The sequence below is a fragment of the Sapajus apella genome, unplaced genomic scaffold (assembly GCF_009761245.1).
Source record: "Sapajus apella isolate SASKATOON/1434 unplaced genomic scaffold, GSC_monkey_1.0 scaffold12, whole genome shotgun sequence".
Lineage (NCBI taxonomy): Eukaryota > Metazoa > Chordata > Mammalia > Primates > Cebidae > Sapajus > Sapajus apella.
This window is the reverse complement of record NW_022436952.1, coordinates 20,576,069-20,599,629: the sequence shown is the minus strand read 5'-3', so window position 1 is coordinate 20,599,629 and position 23,561 is coordinate 20,576,069. Positions and strand designations below refer to the sequence as shown.

Here is a 23,561-nt window from a genome sequence, read left to right as displayed (position 1 = left end):
GAGCCATCATGGGCCAGCCATGAAATAACTTTCTACAAATAGTCTCAAGGACAGAATGCCACCTTTGTGGGCCATCGGTTGGTTTTAGGTTAGAAGAATGCACTCATTGAGACACAGGATTACATTTTGCTGCGCTCCAGAAAGAAAAAATTCTGGAGCTACTTCTAAGATTCAACATTCCCCGTCTAAGGAGTGTCCTTCCCGTGTGATACATTTGCAGTGAATTTGTTTGTTAGCAACGTTAATGTCCTAGGAGCTCTTTGTACATCATGCCTTTACTATATCGTATTTCTGAGATTCAGGAATGACCATCAGACAAAACTGCCTCACAATCAACATGTCCGTGATGCAAATTCATTCTTAGCCATCGCCTAAAGTACACGCCATTTCCTCATTCTCTTTGCAGTCCAAATCCTTGGGTGACAGTAAGAACCGCCACAAAAAGCCCAAGGACCCCAAGCCAAAGGTGAAGAAGCTTAAATATCACCAGTACATTCCCCCAGACCAGAAGGCAGAGAAGTCCCCCCCACCTATGGACTCCGCCTATGCTCGGTTGCTCCAGCAACAGCAGCTGTTCCTGCAGCTCCAGATCCTCAGCCAGCAGCAGCAGCAGCAGCAGCAACACCAATTCAGCTACCCAGGGATGCACCAAGCTCAGCTCAAGTGAGTCGGGCAAGCCGGGGAGGGTGGCTGCGGGCAGAGGTTGGGAAGGGTGTCTACCTGAGGCATCTGGCACCTAGCAAGTCTTGTATTGCACCATTTCCTCATCCAATATGTTTGGAATGTGACTCAATTTACAAACTATGCACACCTTTTCAGAGCCATAACACTGGGAGGAAGCAAATTCAGAGCGCTCTTTATCTGCAGATGTATTCCAGACCCTCAGTGGACACCTAAAACCTCAGATAGCACTGAACTCCAAATAAACTGTATTTTTCCTAGGCATACATACCTATGGTAAGGTTTAATTTATGAAGTAGGCACAGGGAGAGATTAACAGTATAGTTAGCAATAATATAGAACAATTACAGCATTTACTGTAATAAAAGGTATCTGGATGTAGTGGTGTCTCTCTCAAAACATCTTATTTTACTGTACGCATCTATTTTTGAACTGCAGTTGACTTCGGGTAACTGAAATCTTGTAAAGTGAAACCGCCAATAAGTAAGGGACTACTATAAATCAATGCCCTTGATAAAAGACCCCTCTGGGAAAAAGGAAAGTATTAACACTTTCAAATTGGTCTGTGGAATGTCTAAGAATGTGATACTGGAATTATGAGCAATTCCGATGCACTTCTGCTTTTAGAAGTAACAGAGCTGAGAAACAGCCTCAGAGATTACCTCCTGAGCCCAGGTTGTGTGATCACATTGCTAGGTCAACTTTTTTTTTTTTTTTTTTTTTTTTGAGATGGAGATTCACTCTGTTGCCCAGGCTGAGTGCAGTGGCGCGATCTCGGCTCACTGCAACCTCCGCCTCCTGGGCTCAGGCGATTCTCCTGCCACAGCCTCCTGAGTAGCTGGGATTACAGGCACACACCACTGCGCCCAACTGATTTTTGTATTTTTAGTACAGACAGGGTTTCACCATGCTGTCCAGGCTGGTCTTGAACTCCTGACCTCAGGTGATCCACCCAACTCGGCCTCCCAAAGTGCTGGGATTACAGGCGTGAGCCACCACGCCTGGCCGCTAGATCATCTTTTAAATCGTCAATATCCCCACTTATACCATTAAGGTACGGATTCCTCCTGTGTCATTCTCAGACCATGCTAGCAATTATGCCGAGCACTGAACATAACCAAGCTTTACCAGATTGCTTGGCCTCCCCAGGACAGAGCATCAGCTGAGTCATACGTGGATGTGTCCTCTGTCATATGCCAAAGTCCCCCCTGCTACCTCTTCTCTCCCTAAAGTTCAGATGTCACACACCATTTGCCATCTAGCCAGCACAGTTTTTTCCCTCACCCTGTTGTCTCCTGCTGGTTTATTGCATGCCTGTGCCTTGTACGCAATCACTTTGTGATCTGATCTAAATGCAAGTTATCCCATCACTATCTGATGGTATTTGAAGTGCCTCTTTGTTTGTTTTTTAGAGAACCAAATGAACAGATGGTCAGAAATCCAAACTGTTCTTCAACACCACTGAGCAATACCCCCTTGTCCCCTGTCAAAAACAGTTTTTCTGGACAAACTGGTGTCTCTTCTTTCAAACCAGGCCCACTCCCGCCTAACCTGGATGATCTGAAGGTACAGGATTTGACATGATTTTCTTTCTTTTTTTAGAACAAATACAACAGTATATTGTTAACAGCACCACTGCAACTGATATCTGGAGTGTGAGGGGGAAGGGGAGGGAGACGATGGGAAACACTGAAGGAGGCGACCGAGTTTATCCTGCTCACCCCTGTAGTCCCAGCACTTTGGGAGGTCGAGGTCGGCAGATCATGAGGTCAAGAAATCGAGACCATCGTGGCACTCCAGCCTAGTGACAGAGCAAGACTCTGTCTCAAAAAAAAAAAAAAAAGAAAAGAAAAGAAAAGAAAGAAAGAGAGGGATGGGCAGGAGAGAACTTAGCTGTACTTGACCACTCACTGTGTGTATGGGGAGGGGCGTCACCTGAGTCCTGGGAGAGTGACCTCCATGACAGAAAGAGAGAGAATAGAATGAGGAGTTGATGTGGAGGGATGGTGGCAAGTTTATTCAGTTTGGGAAAGTCAAGTCACAGGTACCAGCAGGGTAACCATGAGAAAAGCTGTCAGTTTCCATCAGTAAGAATTAGCCAGGCTGTGTTGTCAGAGGTAGGAACAGAAATCTCAGAATAGTGTGCAATGTGTGGAGCATTGAAACTAGAAGGCAAACTGGTCAACATGGTGAAACGTCGTCTCTACTAAAAATACAAAAAAATCAGCTGGGCATGGTGGCGCGTGCCTGTAATCCCAGCTACTCAGGAGGCTGAGGCAGGAGAATTGCCTGAACCCAGGAGGTGGAGGTTGCAGTGAGCTGAGATCGCGCCATTGCACTCCAGCCTGGGTAACAAGAGTGAAACTCCGTCTCAAAAAAAAAAAAAAAAAAAAGGAACTAGAAGGGTGATTGGCATTGACAAAGAACGAAATGGAAAGAGTGAGAAGGAGGGAGAGAAGAGGAATGAAGGAAACATATGATGCAGCCACAATTGGGGAAAGGAAGAAAGAAGAATGGATGGATGAAGGTGACCCCCCAAATAGTAATCAGAAGGTAATATTATAAAGGTGACATTTGCAAGCAATTTTCACGTTTTGCCACATAAAAGGAAAAGAACACTGAGAGAAAAGACTTCAATTTCTTTTTTAAAAGTTAATGGTTATATCACATTATTTATTTCAATTATATCACATAATTATCCATTAAGTTAATGGATAATTTTTGCATCCTGTTTAAAAAAAAAAAAAACTGGCCAGGTGTGGTGGCTCACGCTTGTAATCTCAGCACTTTAGGAGGCTGAGGCAGGCAGATTACGAGGTCAAGAGATCGAGACCATCCTGGCCAACATGGTAAAACACCGTCTCTACTAAAAAAAAAAAAAAAAAAAATACAAAAATTAGCCAGGCATGGTGGTGTGCACCTGCAGTCCCAGCTACTTGGGAGGCTGAGGCAGGAGAATCACTTGAACCTGAGAGGCGGCGGTTGCAGTGAGCCGAGATCACGCTACTGTACTCCAGCCTGGGCAATAGAGCAAGACTCTGTTTCAGAAAAAAAAACAGAAGCTGGAGAGTGAGAGAGAGAGCATACCAAAGAGAGAAGGGCAGGGGGTGGACTGAAATGTTAAAAACTGGAAGGATAACTGATTGATAGTAAGCAATAATGATTTACATTTTACGATATGATAATGTTATTGTATCTATGGTTTTTTAAGAGTACTTATCTTTTAGTGATGGTGACCAAATTATTTGGATGAAATTACATGATTTGATCCAAAATACTTCAGGAAAGGTAGGAGAAGTGGGTTGGAGTACAAAAGAAACAAGATTGGGCATGCGTGATAATGGTGAAGTTTGCTGTTGAGTTTATAGGTTTCATTAGACTTTTCTATCTACTTTTCTGTATGTTTGAATTTTTCCATAATAAATAGTTTAAAAAGTTATCAATGATTAAAACACCAGTGAATGTAGGAAAGAAGTGTATACAAACCTCTGTCCTGAACAAGCCCATAAAGTGTAATATTCTGAAATTTAAGATAAATTAAACTCAACCATATTCATTTTATTTTAGAATATGAGCTGCATTATTTAATAATGTAGTTAAATTATTCAGTGCTGAGACAGTCTAAAAATAAATGTAGAACTCATCAATTTTAAGTAATTCAAAATTAAAACGGTAATGAGTTGCCATTTTGTACTTTTTCGAACCAGCAAATCTAAAAGAAAATGATAAAACAATTCCAGCAAGACTGTAGGGTAAATAACTAAAGAATTGCTAATGTAAGTTTCAATCCTTTCTGATAACTTTTAGCTGATTATAAAGTAACATATATTGACTGTTGATATATGATAATGTGTAGAAAAGTAAACAGCATTTTGAAAGATAATTAAGATTCACAGAAAGCAGATTATATTTCCTTGTAGATTTAAAATGCATATAAACATTTTGTTTTTAAATAATTGTTTTGAAAAATTACGTTTACATAAATTACTGTAATCCTTCATTTCTTTTTTTTTTTTTTTTTTTTTTTTTGAGACGGAGTTTCGCTCTTGTTACCCAGGCTGGAGTGCAATGGCGCAATCTCGGCTCACCGCAACCTCCGTCTCCTGGGTTCAGGCAATTCTCCTGCCTCAGCCTCCTGAGTAGCTGGGATTACAGGCATGCGCCACCATGCCCAGCTAATTTTTTGTATTCTTAGTAGAGACGGGGTTTCACCATGTTGACCAGGATGGTCTCGATCTCTTGACCTTGTGATCCACCCACCTCGGCCTCCCAAAGTGCTGGGATTACAGGCTTGAGCCACCGCGCCCTGCCAATCCTTCATTTCTTAACACATCCTGAACATTTTTCGTAACTGTTAATACTCAATGCATTTTTATTTCTTCACCACCTAGTTAACATTCCACTGCCGTATATTTAACTAGCTGCCAGAGTTTTGCTATTCAAAGTATGATTGCAGGCCGGGTGTGGTGGCTCACACCTGTAATCCTAGCACTTTGGGAGGCTGAGGTGGGTAGATCACTTGAGGTCAGGAGTTCAAAACCATCATGGCCAACATGGTGAAACCCCATCTCTACTAAAAATGCAAGAAATTAGTGGAGCATGGTGGTATACACCTGTAATCCCAGCTACTAGCAAGGCTGAGGCAGGGGAATTGCTTGAACCTGGGTGGTGGAGGTTGCAGTGAGCCAAGATCACACCACTGCACCCCAGCCTGGGCGACAGAGCAAAACTCTGTCTCAAAAAAAACAAACAAACAAACAAACAAAATATATATATATATATGATTTCAGTGACCTTTGTGCATACAATTATTAGTTTCTCTGATTATTTCCTCGGACTATGTAAAAATGAAATTCCCGAATTAAATATATTAATATTGTTTAAATTTTTGATACATATTCTAAAATTTGTGTCCTGAACATTTATGCCAGTCTGTTCCCAGAAGCAGCATGTGAAAGCAACACTTCTCAAACATTAACGTGTGAGCTGAATCACCTGGGCTCTTGTTAGCCTGCAGATTCTGATTCACGTCTGGGGAGGGGCCTGAGATTCTGCCTTTCCAACTAGATTCCAGGTGATGCTGATGCTGCTGGTCTAAGAACCATACTTTGAATAGCAAGGTAATAAAGAGCTTTTCAAAAACGTTTTAATTTTGGGCTGGGCGCAGTGGCTCACACCTGTAATCCAACACTTTGAGAGGTCAAGGCGGGTGGTTCACCTAAGGTTACGAGTTCCAGACCAGCCTGGCCAACATGGTGAAACCCCATTTCTACTAAAAATACAAAAATTAGCCCAGCGTGGTGGTGCACGCCTGTAATCCTAGCTACTCGGGAGGCTGAAGCGGGAGAATTGCTTGAACCCGGGAGGCGGAGGTTGCAGTGAGCCAAGATGGTGTCACTGCACTCCAGTCTGGACAACAGAGCAAGACTCTGCCTCAAAAAAAATTAATTTTGTTTGATTTTTGATGCTCCCTAACACAAAGTCTTCTTATTCATTTGTCAATTTAATAAATACAAATATATTTGTATTCATTTATACATATATGTATTCATTTGATTTGCATTGCTTGGATTGCTAATGATGATATACATACATTACTGTCCATATTTAAAATTTTGTTTTTGTTTCTGAAAAGCTGGGTAATATATCCCTTGCCCATATTTATACTGGGTATCAATCTTCCTTTTAATTGATTAACACACTTGATACATTGAGCTTTTTAATACTTTATTATTTGTGCTGCAATTAGTTTTTCCAAAGATAGCTATGTGTATTTGCATTTTCTTTGTAGTTTCTTGACTTACAGAAGTTTTAAATTTTGTTTTCAATACTTTTCTTAAACAATCTTTTTTACAGAGTATCAGAATATTTCCCTATATCCTGTTTTATGAGATTATTGAAATTTAAGTATTTAATATATTGTTTTCATTACAAAAGTAACATATTTATGTAAAATATTTAGAACATACAGATGAGGAGAACGATTTTTAACCTTTTAGCATATTTTTATCTAGATATTTTCATATGCAAACATAGGTTTAAATATACATGTATATATGCACACATGGTTTAAATGGTTTTTAGAAAAATAGAATCAATTCAAACTTTGTTCACTTATTACTATACCACAAGCAATTAATCATCCAGTGTCAGCAGATATTTATAGCATCAGCTTTAATGGATCTGTAGAATCCCATCATTTGCATACACTATCATTTACCTAACCAGTTCTTGTATTTGTAGATATTTAGTTTCCAGTTTATGAACATTATAAAAAAATACAGGGATAAGATAATTACATGTGAATCAACATAATAATATGAGTAAACCTTTATATTATACAACTATTTGCCAGGCACTATTCCAAGTGCTTTATACATTTTAAGCCATTTTAGCCCTCACAAAAAGGCATAAAGTAGGTATTATTGCCCCTATTTCCCAGAAGGGATACTGAGGCACGGAGTGATTGATCACTGAGTTAGTAACAGGCAGGGCCAGGATTTGAACTGATAATTTTATCACCACATATTCTCTCAGTATATGACAATTACCCAGATGGTCATTAAAATTAGGACATAAATATTCATATGGAGCCCTGGTTCTTCATAAATATTCATATGGCACCCCCTGGGGACTTGTTAAAAATGCTAATCAACTGAATCAGAAACCCCACAGTGGGGCCCTGTGTCTGCATTGACACACCCTCCAGTGGTCCAGGCATGCTCAGGTCTGAGGAAGAGAATGTGGTAGGAAGAGCCCTCACCAAGGAAGCCTGAAAATCTTCAGACTTTGCTGTACCGTAAGCAGATCACGAGGTCAGGAGATTGAGACCATCCTGGCCAATATGGTGAAATCCTGTCTCTACTAAAATACAAAAAATTAGCTGGGCGTGGTGGTGGGCTCCTGTAGTCCCAGCTGCTCGGGATGCTGAGGCAGGGGGATTAATTGCTTGAACCTGTGAGGCAGAGATTGCAGTGAGCCGAGATCACGCCACTGTACTACAGCCTGGTGAAGAGCAAGACTCCATCTCAAAAAAAAAAAAAAAAAGACTACTTTGGGGGGCTTGTGTCTAAACCCAGGCAGATATGTCTTCTCATCTATAAAATGGGGACACAGGTCACCATGAGGGATGACAGGCAGTAGATTAGCTGACTTCTACCATTCCTTCAAACTACATTTCCATGACTCTAAGGCCATGCAAATATCATACAGGATAAAGTTAAAAATAATTGTTAAAATTGTGCAAAACTGATTTATATCAAGGGTAGGAGAGGAAATTGTAAAGAAGTATGAAAGAGGGGGATATTGTAAAATTCCATTTGTGATGTTTTGAAACTAGTGGGGTTTGTTTTGGTTTGAGTTTTTTTTTTTTTGTTTTTTTTTTTTTTTTTTTTTTTTTTTGAGATGGCATCTCTCTGTGTCTCCCAGGCTGGAGGGCAATGGCAGGATCGGCTCACTGCAGTCTCCGCCTCCTGGTTCAAGCGATTCTCCTGCCTCAGCCTCACAAGTAGCTGGAATGACAGGTGCCCACAACCACGCCCAGCTAATTTTTGTGTGTTTAGTAGAGACAGGGTTTCGCCATGTTGGTCAGGCTGGTCATGAACTTCTGACCTGTGACCCGCCCTCCTCAGCCTCCCAAAGTGCTGGGGTTACAGGCGTGAGACACCACCCCTGGCCGAAGCTAATTTTATAATAAATACACTTTTAAAAATACTGTCGTTAAACAGCACACTCACCACATTCTGATTTCTTTAGGTCTCTGAATTAAGACAACAGCTTCGAATTCGAGGCCTGCCTGTGTCAGGCACCAAAACGGCCCTCATGGACCGGCTTCGACCCTTCCAGGACTGCTCTGGCAACCCCGTGCCGAACTTTGGGGATATCACGACTGTCACTTTTCCTGTCACACCCAACACGCTGCCCAATTACCAGTCTTCCTCCACTGGTGCCTTATCCAACGGCTTCTACCACTTTGGCAGCACCAGCTCCAGTCCCCCGATCTCCCCAGCCTCCTCTGACCTGTCGGTCGCTGGGTCCCTGCCAGACACCTTCAATGATGCCTCCCCCTCCTTTGGCCTGCACCCGTCCCCAGTCCATGTGTGCACGGAGGAAAGTCTCATGAGCAGCCTGAACGGGGGCTCTGTTCCTTCCGAGCTGGATGGGCTGGACTCTGAGAAGGACAAGATGCTGGTGGAGAAGCAGAAAGTAATCAATGAGCTCACCTGGAAACTCCAGCAAGAGCAGAGGCAGGTGGAGGAGCTGAGGATGCAGCTTCAGAAGCAGAAAAGGAATAATTGTGCAGAGAAGAAGCCGCTGCCTTTCTTGGCTGCCTCCATCAAGCAGGAAGAGACCATCTCCAGCTGTCCTTTTGCATCCCAAGTACCTGTGAAAAGACAAAGCAGCAGCTCAGAGTGTCACCCGCCGGCTTGTGAAGCTGTTCAACTCCAGCCCCTTGGAAATGCTCATTGTGTGGAGTCCTCAGGTCAAACCAATGTACTGTCTTCCACATTTCTCAGCCCGCAGTGCTCCCCTCAGCATTCGCCGCTTGGGGCTGTGAAAAGCCCACAGCACATCAGTTTGCCCCCATCACCCAACAACCCTCACTTTCTGCCCTCATCTTCTGGGACCCAGGGAGAAGGGCACAGGGTATCCTCGCCCATCAGCAGCCAGGTGTGCACTGCACAGGTAAGAACACCTTGCACCATGCCTGGTGCATGCCTCTTTCTGGAAGTGGGATACAAATTTTCAACTGCTAAAGAGCTAATGTCAGAAACTTTATTTTTTATTTTATTATTATTATTTGAGAAGGAGTCTTGCTCTGTCGTCCAGGCTGCAGTGCAGTGGCACCATCTCGGCTCACTGCAATTTCCAACTCCTGGGTTCAAGTGATTCCCCTGCCTCAGCCTCCCAAGTAGCTGGGACTACAGGCACATGCCATCATGCCCAGCTAGTTTTTTAGTACAGACAGGGTTTCACCATGTTGGCCAGAATGGTCTCGATCTCCTGACCTCGTGATCCACCCTCCTCAGCCTCTCAAAGTGCTGGGATTACAGGTGTGAGCCACCGCACCCAGCCTAATGTCAGAACTTTCAATGTGAAGGTTTTACCAAAAGCCTAGCAATATCTCCCAGAGACTACAATCCTCGAGTCTTCATGGTAGACCAAACTCACTTATCCTCTAAGTCAGGGGCTGGCAAACTTGCTCTGTAAAGGACCAGATGATAAATATGTTTTTGCTTTGCAGGTTACACTGTCTGTGTCATACCTACTCAATTTTGCCTTTGTTATCACAAACACAGCCATAGACATTGTGTAAACAAATGCACATGGCTATGTTCCAATAAAACTTTATTTAAAAAATAGGCAGTGAGCAAGACTTGGCTTGTGGGCTGCAGCTTTCTGACCACTGCTCTCAGGATGCTCTGGGGTCAAACTTTATCATAGGTCAAACCAATGCCTCAAAGGTTTAAAGGGAAAGTCATCAGACCTTACTTTCATGCAATAGTCTGCATAGCAAAAACATTTAGTGAGTACCTACTGTGTGCCAGGTCCTGTTCTCATCTCTGGGAATTAGTGCTGAACTAGCCAAAGAAAAATGTCTATTCTTGTGGGAACAGAGACAGTTTAAAAGTAAATTAAACAATTTCAAAGTAAATTACATACTATATTTGGTGATACATCTTATGGAGAAAAAACAAAGGGGTGTGTGTGTGTGTGTGTGTGTGTGTGTGTGTGTGTGTGTGTAGTTTGGAAGTTTGCAACTCTAAATAGAAGGGCCAGGGAATTTTAGCAAAACCTTGAAAGCAGTAAAAAAAGAAAAATTGTGGATATTTGAGGTGAAGGCATTGAAGACAAAGGAGAAATAGCACATGCAAAGACCCTGTGGTTGGAACTTATAGAGACTGTTCAAGGACCAGTGGCTGGAGCAGAATGGGAACAGTCATAGGAGATGGCTTAGAAGACTCACTGATTCAAAGACTAGGCAAAGGTGATTGACAAAGACTTTGCTTATGCTCGTGAGCTAAGTAATCGCTAGGAAATTCCATGTAACATAACCTTTCTCAAGTTGAGAAACTATCTTTCGAGTTGAGAAAGGTTACGTTATCAAAAGCTTCTGCAATCAACATTATTAGAAAGGGAATAGGAAGAAAACTCACATTAATTGAATATGAATACCTTCTAAGGGCCAAGCATTAAGAGGCATGTCTATGAGTAGCCTCAGTTACTGTCACAAGGAACCTGTGAGCTCCAGTGTATTATTCTTTATTTGCCATTGAGGAAAATGAGGCTCAGAGAGCTTAAATCAGTTACCCAGGATCACATGAACCCGAAATTCGTTAATTGTAAGTACACATCCTATTCTTGTGGAATATCTCCACCCCAAGAGTGTGAAGTATGGCAAAAGGTAATGAGAATTAATTTTTACACACCTATAGGAACACCACATTCCAATGAATGATGCCTGCCCCTGAGGGGCACTCTGGGAGAAATTAGGACTTAAATAAATTATTGTCATAATTAACAAATGTTTATTGCATGTAAAGTATTCAGGGAAACAAAGGTAAAAATAGCTCTTGAGACAAACTTCTGGACCAAAACTTTCAGTACTGATGATATTGCTGCTAACATTGTACAGTGGTTTATGGCTCACAAAGACTCTTTGAAGACATTACAATATCATGATAAAATGATAAAGAACAGGCTGGGTGCGGTGGCTCACACCTGTAATCCCAGCACTTTGGGAGGCCAAGGCAGGCAGATCACAGATCAGGAGTTCAAGGCCAGCCTGGCCAACATAGTGAAACCCTGTCTCTACTAAAAATACAAAAATTCACCAAGCATGGTGATGTGCACCTGTAATCTCAGTTACTCTGGAGGCTGAGGCAGGAGAATAGCTTGAACCCCAGAGGCGGAGGTTGCAGTGAGCCAAGATCACACCTTTGCACTCCAGCCTGGGTGACACAGCAAGACTCTGTCTCAAAAAAAAAAAAAAAAAAAAAAAGATAAAGAACAAAATAGGTTAATGTACCTGATCTATGCTTAAAACATTAAATACTGATAAGAGGGAGGGATGGATTGATTATAAAGGGCTAGACAGGTCCAGGAAGGTTTTGTGAAGGGGTTGGACTTGGCAGGAAGTATCATGTTTAAAAGTAGAGGGCCAGGAAAGGGACAAGGCAGGGAGATGGAATGTACAGGGCATGCTGATGGAGGGAATGGGAATCGTAGTGGGAATCGTAGAACTTAAGCTTGCAGAAGTAAACAGCACCAAACTGTAGAGTCTTGAACACCCATCCAGGTTGAAAGTGGAAATCCCATGCTGGGGATACCTGAAGCCACTGGAAGTTTTTGAGTGGTAGGTGATGTCTTAAAAGCCAGATTTTAGGCAAGTTCATCTGGTAATGGAATTTAGGTAAGTTTATAAAGATGACACCAGGGGACACAGGGCAGGAACCAGAATTGTCAGCCAAGGTCACACTCAAGCAAGCTGGTGCTGGCCATGTAATTTGTCACTTCTTCCTTTACAGAACTCAGGAGCACACGATGGCCATCCTCCAGGCTTTTCTCCCCATTCTTCCAGCCTCCACCCACCCTTCTCTGGAGCCCAAGCAGACAGCAGTCATGGTGCTGGGGGCAGCACTTGTCCCGAAAGCCCATGTGTACAGCAAAAGGTAAGCACCTTGAAAAAGGATTCAACCTGGGATTCACTTTGCCTCTTCCCTCTTCTACAATCCCTGTCCTCCAAAGCGAACAATAATGCAGTTCCCTTTCTCTCTCTCTCTTTTTTTTTTTTTTTTTTTTTTTTTTTTAGACAGATTCTTACTGTGTCACTCAGGCTAGAGTACAGTGGCACGATCTTGGCTCACTGCAACCTCCATCTCCTGAGTTCAAGCAATTATCTGACTCAACTGCCTGATTAGCTAGGGTTAGACACCCACCACCACGCCCTGCTACTTTTTTTTTATTTTTAGTAAAGGTAGGGTTTTACCATCTTGGCCAGGCTGGTCTTGAACTCTTGACCTCATGATCCACTCAGCTCGGCCTCCCAAAGTGCTGGGATAACAGGCATGAGCCACTGTGCCCAGCCATGAAGTTCCCTTTAAAGGCAGGAGGAAATTTCATTTTAGAGAGAAACAAATCCACCCAAAATGCATGCAAAAGGATGTACAAATATGAATTAGGAGGTATCCCAGGGATTCACTTCCTGAGTCATCCCAGAAATCATGATGACTAAAATGGCCATAATATGTTTGCAAAACAATGTGAACAATAAACCAGTTTCTGTGAAGTTTAAGATTGGAATCAGAGTGTGTGGGAAAACAATGGCGGAGGAGGAGAGAGGTACAGAGATGCATGGACAGGACTGGAGAGGTGTAGAAAACAATGGCCACACTGCGATATCTTTCTGGGAAAGGAAGAGACGTCACCCAGTCAGCGGGTGGAAGAAGTCAGTGTATAAATGATCCAGGCTATGGAGAGTTTCAAGGAGGAAAGAAGAGGTGGCAGAAAGAAGACAAACAAGATAAGCATGACATAAAAGTGCCACATATGACAAGTCAGGGAAGGGGCAGAGACCCTGAAGTGGGCCAGGCACACACTCACAATAAACAAAGCCGGCTCATAAAGAAACCTCAACAACTCAGCAATGGCTCCGACTGGCTGCAAAATACCCAGTTTGGAATAAATGACCTGAGGGATAGATTACTCTGGAAATTCCTAGGTTGATGATTTTTTTTTCTTTCTTTTTTTTTTTTTTTTTTTTTGCAACACAGTCTCGCTGTCACCCAGGCTGAAGTGCAGTGTCGTGATCTTGGCTCACTGCAACCTCCACCTCCCAGGTGCAAGTGATTCTCCCACCTCAGCCTCCAGAGTAGCTGGGATTACAAGCGCACACCACCACACCTGGTTAATTTTTGTATTTTAATAGAGATGGGGTTTCACCATGTTGGACAGGCCGGTCTCGAAGTCCTGACCTCCAGTGATCTGCCCACCTTGGCCTCCCAAAGTGCTAGGATTACAGGCATGAGCCACCTTGCCTGACCTCATTTATTTTGCGTTGAATTTGACTCTTACTTATTTTTCCCTAAAAGAAAAGGGTGCATTTTAAGGGGAAAAATAATTCTGCAAGGTTCCCATTCTGAGATGCTACCAGCAATAAACCCACGGTGGAATTCGCTATTGTTATGGGAGTTATTTTCTAAGCCCGGGACCCTTTTTGTTCTCTTAGATTAATTTTTCCAAAATTTCACCTGTTGTTTTCTAGAACAGTAGCAATATCATTTCAGATCCATGAATTCAATGCCTTTCTCTGTATTTTACCCATGCAGATGGCTGGTTTACACTCTTCTGATAAGGTGGGGCCAAAGTTTTCAATTCCATCCCCAACTTTTTCTAAGTCAAGTTCAGCAATTTCAGAGGTAACACAGCCTCCATCCTATGAGGATGCCGTAAAGCAGGTAACCATGTGATTTGTTCTTTATGGAAGAATAGACTGACTCAATGAACAGACATTGTTTTAGATGATTAAATGCAGTTTGTAAATTCTGATACTGAGTGGGTTGTGTGTCTTGCCACCAAAATAAGCATATTACCTTGACAATAATTGGAAAACAGTGTTGCATGTATAGCTGTGTGAGGCAAGGAGAGAAGAGGGTCACCTGCCTGGCTTTGGTACCAGCCCTGCTATCTGCCAGCCGCCACACTGTCAATAAGGTGAATGCTTCACCTCTCTTACACAAAATAGGGATAATATTTACTTGGTAAGGATTCTAGATAACCTAGCACATACTACATTGTTCAGGCACATAAAAGGTTCTCAAGTATATGAGAGTGATTGTCAGGGTAATACTTCCTGAGGTAGTATTTTAAATACTAAATTTAAATTTTAAACACACACGGCTTTAAAATTCAATGACCCTGGCAAAAGATTGATTGGGTGTTGATTGAAGCTGGGTAATAAATGCAAGGAGGTTCATTGTATCTTCTACTTTCATTCGGAAGTCTCAAAATTAAAAAGTAAGAAAAAGAAAAAACAAGGCCAGGTGTGGTGGCTCACAGCTGTAACCCCAGCACTTTGGAAGGCTGAGGCAGCTGGATCACCTGAGGTCAGGAGTTTGAGACCAGCCTGGCCAACATGGTGAGACCCCGTCTCTACTAAAAATACAAAAATTAGGTGGATGTGGCAGTGAATGCCTGTAATCCCAACTACTTGGGAGACTGAGGCAGGAGAATTGCTTAAACCTGGGAGGCAGAGGTTACAGTGAGCCAAGATTGTGCCACTGTACTCCAACCTGGGTGACAAGAGAAAAACTCCGTCTCAAAAAAAAAGAAAGAAAAAGAAAAAGAAAAAACAGTAAACGATCCTGTATTTCAAACAGTCTGAATTTGGATAAGGTATTCGATAGCTTTTATATGTCCTCAACCCAAAACAGAACATCTACATCAGTTGCTGCATACGGGTACCCCACAGATCAAAGTCAGCCAGAAGTTAAGTTCTATTTGGCTTAAAGAACGTTTTAAATAACAAGAGATGGTATGCAACGTGGGCTTTCTCATTTCTGAAAAATTAGAGGATCTGGCAACCCAGGAGCCACAGTGCTGCGAGTCGACAATTGCCTAAAGCAAGATCCTGCTGCTACTTTGAGCCACAGCTATGCTCTGCTCTCAGCCTCTTTTTCTTATTCTGTATTCAGTTCATTCCATTACCTGCCAGTCCCTCAGGCATCTGGTACCTTCTGAAGTGATAAATGACTCATTTTTTTATCAGAACCATCCACATTGATTTTTGATGCCTGTGTTTATTGAGTCTGGGTTGTCAGAGGAGTGAGATGGATAGATGCCTTTGTTCTCCCCATTCCACTCCCCTGGTTTCTGTAAACATCAGCTGATCCTTCACAGTTTCAAAAGAAAAGAAAACGGCCAGGCAAAGTGGACATCCAGAAATAAGACTCTACTGAGATAAGCCAGAGAGGACAAGGCATATCCTACAAGTGTCTACAGGTTCCTCAAGCTATTGCAATGAGGAACCAACAATACGGGCCAAGTTCTTGGGCCACGTTGCAGCAACCAAGTGAGAGGTAGATTTAGGTCACTTCAAAGTAATAGCCTAAAAAGGTATTTTGTTTTCCTTTCTTTTTTCTTTTTTTTTTTTTTGAGACAGAGTCTCACTCTGTTGCCCAGACTGGAGTGCAATGGCGTGGTCTCGGCTCACTGCAACCCCCGCCTCCTGGGTTCAAGCGATTCTCCTGTCTCAGCACCCCTGGTAGCTAGGTTTACTGGCACACACCACCATACCCGGCTAATTTTTGTATTTTTAGTAGAGACAGGGTTTCACTATGTCAGCCAGGCTGGGCTCGAACTCCTGACCTCGTGATCCACTTGCCTCAGCCTACCAAAGTGCTGGGATTACAGGTGTGAGCCATCACAGATAGCCAAAAAGGTATTTTCTATATATTATGATGTCCTGCTCCTGGGATGAAAACTGTTATGTGTAAATATTTGGTGCTGCACTGGAATATAAATTTCCTCAGCAAGGCAATTTACTTCTATAGAAGGGTGCGGCTCACAGATGGAACAATGGCGAAGGCACAGCTGGACAAGGGAAGTGAAGCGGTTCTTATTCCTGACGGAGGTTGCCCCTACTGCTATGTCATTACCCTATTGGCTAGGGTTAGACTGCACAGTCTAAGCTAATTCCAACTGGCTATTTTAAAGAGAGCAGGGGTATGAACTGGAGTGGCGGAGTGGGTCATTTGGCGGGAAGGACAGCTACAGGCAGGTCAGAGCAGGTAACCAGGGGTCAGAGCAGGTGACTGGAGCAGGTGACCCGGATGAGTCAGGATGGAACAGGGGAACAGATGTGAACTACTGAGTAGAACTGGTGGAAAGGTTTTTACTGAAACTACAAGGAAGTTAAACTTTGAAATGGAGAATTAAAGAATAAGAGAGCTGAGCATACTGACATACTGATTCTTTGAAGAGAAACTTGGAGTTCACTGTATCTAACAAAACCTCTCAAGCAACTGAACTATCTCTAAAGTACTCTGTGCTGGGAAGCATTCTGCCTTCTTTCTCCCTTCTCCTGTTGTAGTAGATTGTTTAATTCAGTAGTTTATATGCCTAAAATTAATACTGAAGCTTAATCAAACAGGGTTAAAAAAACCTTTAGGCAATAGACCCATGTTCATAGCAGTGTTATTCACTGTACCCCGAAGGTGCAAACAGCCTAGATGCCCATTAACAGATGAACGGATAAACAGCATGTGTTATATCTATACAATGGAATTTTATTCAGTCTTTAAAAAAAAGAAATTCTGACACGTAGCACAACACAGATCAACCTTGAGGACATTATGCTTAGTGAAATAAGCTAGTCACAAAAGAACAAATACTGTCTGGTTCACTTATATGAGGGACCTAGATAGAATAGACAAATTCGTAGAGACAGGAAGGAAAATCGTGGCTTCCGGGGCTAAAGGATGGGGCGTGGGAAGTTAGGGTTTAATGCACACACAGTTTTAGTCTTGCAGGATGAAAAGAATTCTGAAGATAGATGGTAGGGATGGTCACACAACAATGTGAATGGACTTCATGCCGCTTAACTGTACACCTAAAAACGGTTGATAGTAAATTTAAAGTTATGTGATTTTACCCCAATTAGAAAAAAAAAAAAAAAAAAAACTTAACCAAACCTAGTTCAACAACCTGCAGAGATAACCACCTTCTAACCTGTCTGTCCTCCTTTGGTTAATCTGCAATAGCAAATGACTCGGAGTCAGCAGATGGATGAACTCCTGGATGTCCTTATTGAAAGCGGAGGTAAGACTGCCTGTGGCCTGTCCATTAGGACATTCTGAGCTTGTGTGGATTCTAAGGAATGAACTCTTGGTAGCAAGATCAGAAGTACACTGAGTTGGATGTACTAGGTAGTCCTCAGGGAGAGTCTTTTTTTTTTTTTTTTGGAGATTCCTGAGCATTATTAGAGCTGATAAAAGAAGGCATGGTGGATGATTCTTCACTGCCTTTGTCCTGGGAGCATTTTTCAGCAATCATTTTAATAGTCTTCATGTTTCAGCCTAACCCTTGTTTCCTTAAATATTTTCTCTTGCAGCACTATTTTTTTTCTATGTTCTAATCCCAATGTCCCTGCCTTCTCAATTATAAGAAAAGGAAAAAGCAGATAATGAAAGTTTTGTGCTACCTACTCAAAATGCAATTCAATCAGTAACCTTCCACTGGATGGTTCATTCATGCTTAAATGTTATTCATGCTAGCAATAAAACATAATCAACACGTTCTTTTTGTTGCCTTTTAATTTTTTTCATTTATTTACTTAAAAAAAATTACGGAGTGTGTGCCTAGGATTTGAAACCACACACATGAATAAGATGACCCAAGGAGGATGTGTAGATAAAAAGAAAAGAACTCAGGGCAGAATCCTTAAGCAAAAAAATTTAAAGTTTCAGAGAAGGAGGTAGCAAAGGACTTGGAGAAGAGGTAGCCAGGTATCACGTTGGTCTCTGGGATACATCAGACAAAGTCCTGATTTTTATGGAGTTTACGGTCTGGTAAGGGAGACAGACAAGAAGCAAGTGAATGGAGCTTCCTCCACTGTAACAGGAGGGAAGAAGAAAGAGATGGGCACAGACATATGTATGTATATGAGTTCTGTGACGGAAAGATGAGAGAGCTCATATCGGATGCCCTCATGCATTTCTAATGAAATATGTGGCAAGGTCAGCAACACATGAGGATGCGGAAGGGGAGTGTGGAAGATTCAGGGGAAGAAGAGCAGTTATGACTTCATCCTGGATGAATTGAGTTTTCTGGAGAAACACAGCAGGGTGGTTTTGTAGTCTTAAATGCCAATTGTAGGTCTGACATCAGGAATCTAAAGCGAAACCCAGTCAGCTTAGTTCAATTTTTCTCTTGCAACGTTCTGGTGATCCAGAGCATGCTTAGAGAAGGCGAATGATCAGGTTCATCCAGGTGTGGGGTTCTGCCAAAAATATAGTCTGGACAAGGAAAGAGGTGAAGACCAGAGGGGCTGGTGGACAGTGATAATGTAGCAATCTATGGATTGGCATGACTGTGAATGGTTAGGAAATTATTGTTATGGGGTGCTTGGTAAGTGGCCTGGAGGGATGGGAGAGGATATTGCTTGAAAAGAGAGAGTAGAAAATACAGCTTGAAAGTCAGCTTTCCGCGGGATGCAGTATTTGGAGATGACACGATCCAAGGTGTGTCTTATGGGGTGGGAATGGGGGAATTGCTGGAGTTGAGGAGGAAGTCAAGAGCTGAGAGGCCAGTGTGAACACTGTGATTTCCGAGGATGCTCAGGTTACAGAATGAGAAGGGTTGAAGTGGGGAAAAGGCAGTGGACTAGGAAGTAGAGTTTTCAGTGGATGAGGAGGAATGACCAGGAGGCTAGAGGTGAGGTGTTGGTGTCACCCTCAAACCCCAAAACTGCTGAGTTGTCGTCAGACGGAGGGGGAGTAGCAAATCAGAAAGTGGCAACTGCATAGCACCTGATCCCTCATCTTCAGGCCCTTGCTGAGGATGTCAGGATGGACTCAGTGTTCTCAAGGGACTACCAGGGGTTAAAGAAGGAGTAAGTACAGGAACCTTCAAAGAAGAGGTTAATAGTCACAGAGTGGAATTCCCAGGAGGAAAGGGTTTGGGGAAAGACTGGAGGGAAGATGAATTGGAGGATGACAGAGCAGCTTAGAGATGAGACTGGGTGGTGAGGGGGATCAGGGAAGTGTGGCGTCTTCTGTATCTAAGTGTAACTTACTCACATTGCATGGCATGCTCGATTTGAAGTGATTTTAACAAGTCACATCCTGTTTTACCCACAGAAATGCCAGCAGATGCTAGAGAGGATCATTCATGTCTTCAAAAAGTCCCAAAGATACCCAGATCTTCCCGAAGCCCAAGTGCTATCCTTCCCAAGCCCTCAGCTTCCTTTGAACAAACCTCTTCAGGCAGCCAGATCCCCTATGATCCCTATGCCACCGACAGTGATGAGCATCTTGAAGTCTTGTTAAATTCCCAGAGCCCCCTAGGAAAGGTGAGTGATGTTACCCTTCTAAAAATTGGGAGCGAAGAGCCTCATTTTGACGGGATAATGGATGGATTCCCCGGGAAGGCTGCAGAAGATCTCTTCAATGCGCATGAGATCTTGCCAGGACCCCTCTCCCCGATGCAGACACAGTTTTCACCCTCTTCTGTGGACAGCAATGGGCTGCAGTTAAGCTTCACTGAATCTCCTTGGGAAACCATGGAGTGGCTGGACCTCACTCCGCCAAGTTCCACACCTGGCTTTGGCTCCCTCGCCACCAGCAGCCCCAGCATCTTTAATATCGATTTCCTGGATGTCACTGATCTCAATCTGAATTCTTCCATGGACCTTCACTTGCAGCAGTGGTAGGATGCCCGATGCACCAGTGCTATGGAAGACCAATAGGAATTCCACGGGGGAAAGCACACAACCATACATACATTACGATCCAAAAATAAAAGAAGAAGGGAATTAAAAAGAAGCAATGGAGACTTCTGTGGCAATCAACAAGAACAAATAGAAGTCATTTTTAAAATTATGTATTCTGTAATAGTTACCAACATTCAGTAGCTGTGAATGATTTCAACAATGCATTCAAAAATGTGCTTTCTCAGGTTAAGAATGCCAAAAAATATATTTCACTGCCTTTTCAAAGACCAGTATATTTTCTAGTCCATAATTTTTCTCAGGCTTTGTTGGGGCATAAGCTAACACTTTAAGCTTTTCTCATGAATTCACTAGATCTAACGTGGAAGGAAAATAAAGTCTTTTGGGAGTACAGGGAAGCCAGACCCTCAAAGGTTATGGAAGGCGTACCTGCGACAGAAGCTGCTGCCCAGGGTCTCCATTACCTATCTTTCAAAAGAGAAGGCATACTCAGCTTCAGTTCAAAAGTTCTTGAGACAGAGAGACAAAACCAATCTACTTCCAGAGAAGCTGAATCCACTCAATGTCCCTCTGCCACAAAACTGCCGCACTGGAGTGGTTCTGAACATATACCCAGGACTCTGTGTGGTCACTGATAACAGTTAACCTGAACTGAGTCCACAGAACTCCATCCAGAACTTTCTTCTATTTTAACCAGTGGCCCAATCATTCCCACCATCCCTGTGCTGATAAGTATGTGTCCTAGGTGAGAACCCTGAAGAATGCGGACCTTATTCCCCTGAAGGAGATGCCACAAGCTCCCCAACACAGCCCCCTTTAGTTCCAAAGACTGGAGATGACCAAATGGGCAGAAATATATCTCTAGGGACAGGAAAAAAGCTGTACCAGAGAAAATTCAGACAGTCCTAGAGAATAACATCATTTCACATACCCTGGGATAAATACCCTGGGTTCCTATAACAGGACTATTACTTATGCAAGTCCACCTCTCCTTTTGCTTTCTTCTTATCAGTTTATCTTTCTCCCATTCCACTTTTCCTTCGAGGTACCGGTCCTTTCCTGTTCCTCATTTGACATCTTTCTTTTTCTGCCCCAACATTGGGAGGGAAGGAAATCTCAGTTCTCACAAGCTGCCATAATCCGAAGAAAGCCATTTTTGAAAAAATTAACAATCCAGGTTCTCCTGAAGAACTCATTCTCCAAACACACAGTTTGCTGCAAAAGGAAGTTACAAAAATTTCTTTAGGAAGAAACTGGTGACTTGGTCCATCCGTCACAAAGTTCTTTCTAGTCTCACTTAATTTTCAAGAAATTATTGGTTTGTGTTGCCCTGGGGAAATTGGAAATCATAATATTGTAAAGATAAATACGGATGATATTTACAGGACAGAATTTCAGATCTGGGTTTTTGAAAGAAAACAGAATTGCACATTGAACACGATGGAAGGAAAAAGACAGCGGTCCAATGTGCATTCCTCATTACCTCTCGTGGCTTTGGCTGGGAGTTGGAAAAAACTAAAATTTCAGGACAGTCTCTGTAAGGCTCACTGTGGCTCCAATTCACCATTTTATATTGTTGCATGCTGTAGAAAGGAGCTATTGCTGTTGTTTTGCTTTTTTATTTAAATCACTAAGGCACTGTTTTTATATTTTGTAAAAAAAAAAATGTTCACTGTGCACTTATAGAAAAAATAATCAAAAATGTTGTGATTTTAGAAGCTCTCTTTTTGATAAACCAAAGATTTAGAAGTCATTCCATTGTTAACTTGTAAAAATGTGTGAACACTGAGTGTTTTTGGTGATTGCTACTCTGAAAGCTGCCAGATCTTATTCTGGGGGTGTGATGGGAGGGAAATACACATACACACACAGACACACACATGTGTATAATAGATATATACATATGTGTATATTATATCGGTGTGTGCATGTATCTTCAAAAGCAGTGTTACAGAGTTCTACACCAAAAGCCTTTAGCCCTTAATCTGCTGTGAATGATACCTGGCCTTTCTCACTACGAATTCCTGATTAATCAACCAGACTACACGTTGCCTCTCTGTGTATGACTAAGGACTCCAAACCGATGATTCACAGCTACTTGCTTATCGTGAACAAGCTCATCTTGGCGATGAATATGGACATGAAAAGACAGAACGGCTTCACCATTAGTAGCTGGAAATGGTATCACAGTCTCTTATAAAGAAGTATGAAAGGAACATGAAAATCATTTTACATTCCTTCATCTGCATTGTGCTTTAACAGATCCACATGGTAAATTTTTTATTTTGCTTTTATGTCAGTCATCAGAACCAAAAATCCAGAAGAAAAAAACTGCCAGTGTTTCCTTTGAAGATGAAGCTATGGGGAAGAAAACCTTATTAACACATTCCACACATTTGTTCATTCCTCAAATGTTGATGTTTCCTTGGGGTCTTGACAAAGCTTGCTGGTCAGTATACTTTTCAGGTGTCACGTTTTGCTGTTTGTATGTTATTTTTCTTGCCCTTCCTTTGGAAAACAAACTCACACTGTGCCCCTACTCTGAGACCCGGGACTGAGTGTTAATTATTTTTTTCCTTGGGTATGTCTGTCTGAGAGATGAGACCTAGTTAGGAGGCCTCTGTGCTTCTCCAGATCATGACTTTTTATGGGGATCTTTTAAGCTATGACCCAGGACAGATAGACATGCCTTACAGTAGACAAAAGATAAAATGGTTCTCATATCCTAATGCAAACCAACACAGTTAAAAGAGCAGATCGCATTTTTTAGTAGAGACGGGGTTTCATCGTGTTGGTCAGGCTGGTCTTGAACTCCTGACCTCGTGATCTACCCGGCTCAGCCTCCCAAAGTGCTGGGATTACAGGCGTGGTGGGGCACGCCTGTAATCCGAGCTATTCAGAAGGCTGAGGCAGGAAAATCGCTTGAACCCGGGAGGCGGAGGTTGCAGTGAGCCGAGATCGTGCCACTGCACTCCAGCCTGGGTGACAGAGCGAGACTCCATCTCAAAAAAAAAAAAAAAAAAAAAGAGCAGATCACTGGATAACTGCTCTCAATCTCCTTCTACAGTCTCCACAAACCACATTCACCCTCTGTCTTCATAGCTCAGACATGAAATTTGAGGGAGAAAACTGGAGATAATTGGAAGAAAATTGGTGAAGTTGGCTGCTTCCAGTAGCTCAGATAATCCATGAATTTGTCTCCCACTGAATTCTGTTTTAAATTGTTTTAAACATTTAGTCGTGTCTTTTGTGATGACAAATCAGGCATGACTAAAAGATGTACAGAGACTTATAAAGATGGTCACATTCAAGTTCCCTAATGCTCTTAGAACCTGAAGATGACCACGTGTAGTTTTCTTAAGACCTCTGAACCCCCGTGGTGATGAAGACTTGAAGACATTTGCAGCTATCCCCAGTGCTGCTGCAATCCGGT

The 23,561-nt window shown here is 42.5% G+C and overlaps 1 protein-coding gene across 5 annotated transcripts in view; it reads left to right on the top strand.

The window, feature by feature from the left end:
* MYOCD (myocardin) overlaps positions 1-21,917 on the top strand; it is a 102,621-nt gene extending 80,704 nt beyond the window's left edge. For 4 of the 5 annotated variants that reach the window (XM_032280241.1, XM_032280238.1, XM_032280240.1 and 1 more), the window contains 7 exons: positions 407-663; positions 2,094-2,247; positions 8,437-9,366; positions 12,210-12,353; positions 14,010-14,138; positions 17,442-17,499; positions 19,539-21,917. In XM_032280241.1, coding sequence (XP_032136132.1) covers positions 407-663; positions 2,094-2,247; positions 8,437-9,366; positions 12,210-12,353; positions 14,010-14,138; positions 17,442-17,499; positions 19,539-20,110 — 2,244 coding nt within the window. In that variant the 3' untranslated portion in view covers positions 20,111-21,917. The other variant, XM_032280242.1, reaches the window with a different exon arrangement.
* Positions 21,918-23,561: the final 1,644 nt, after the last annotated feature.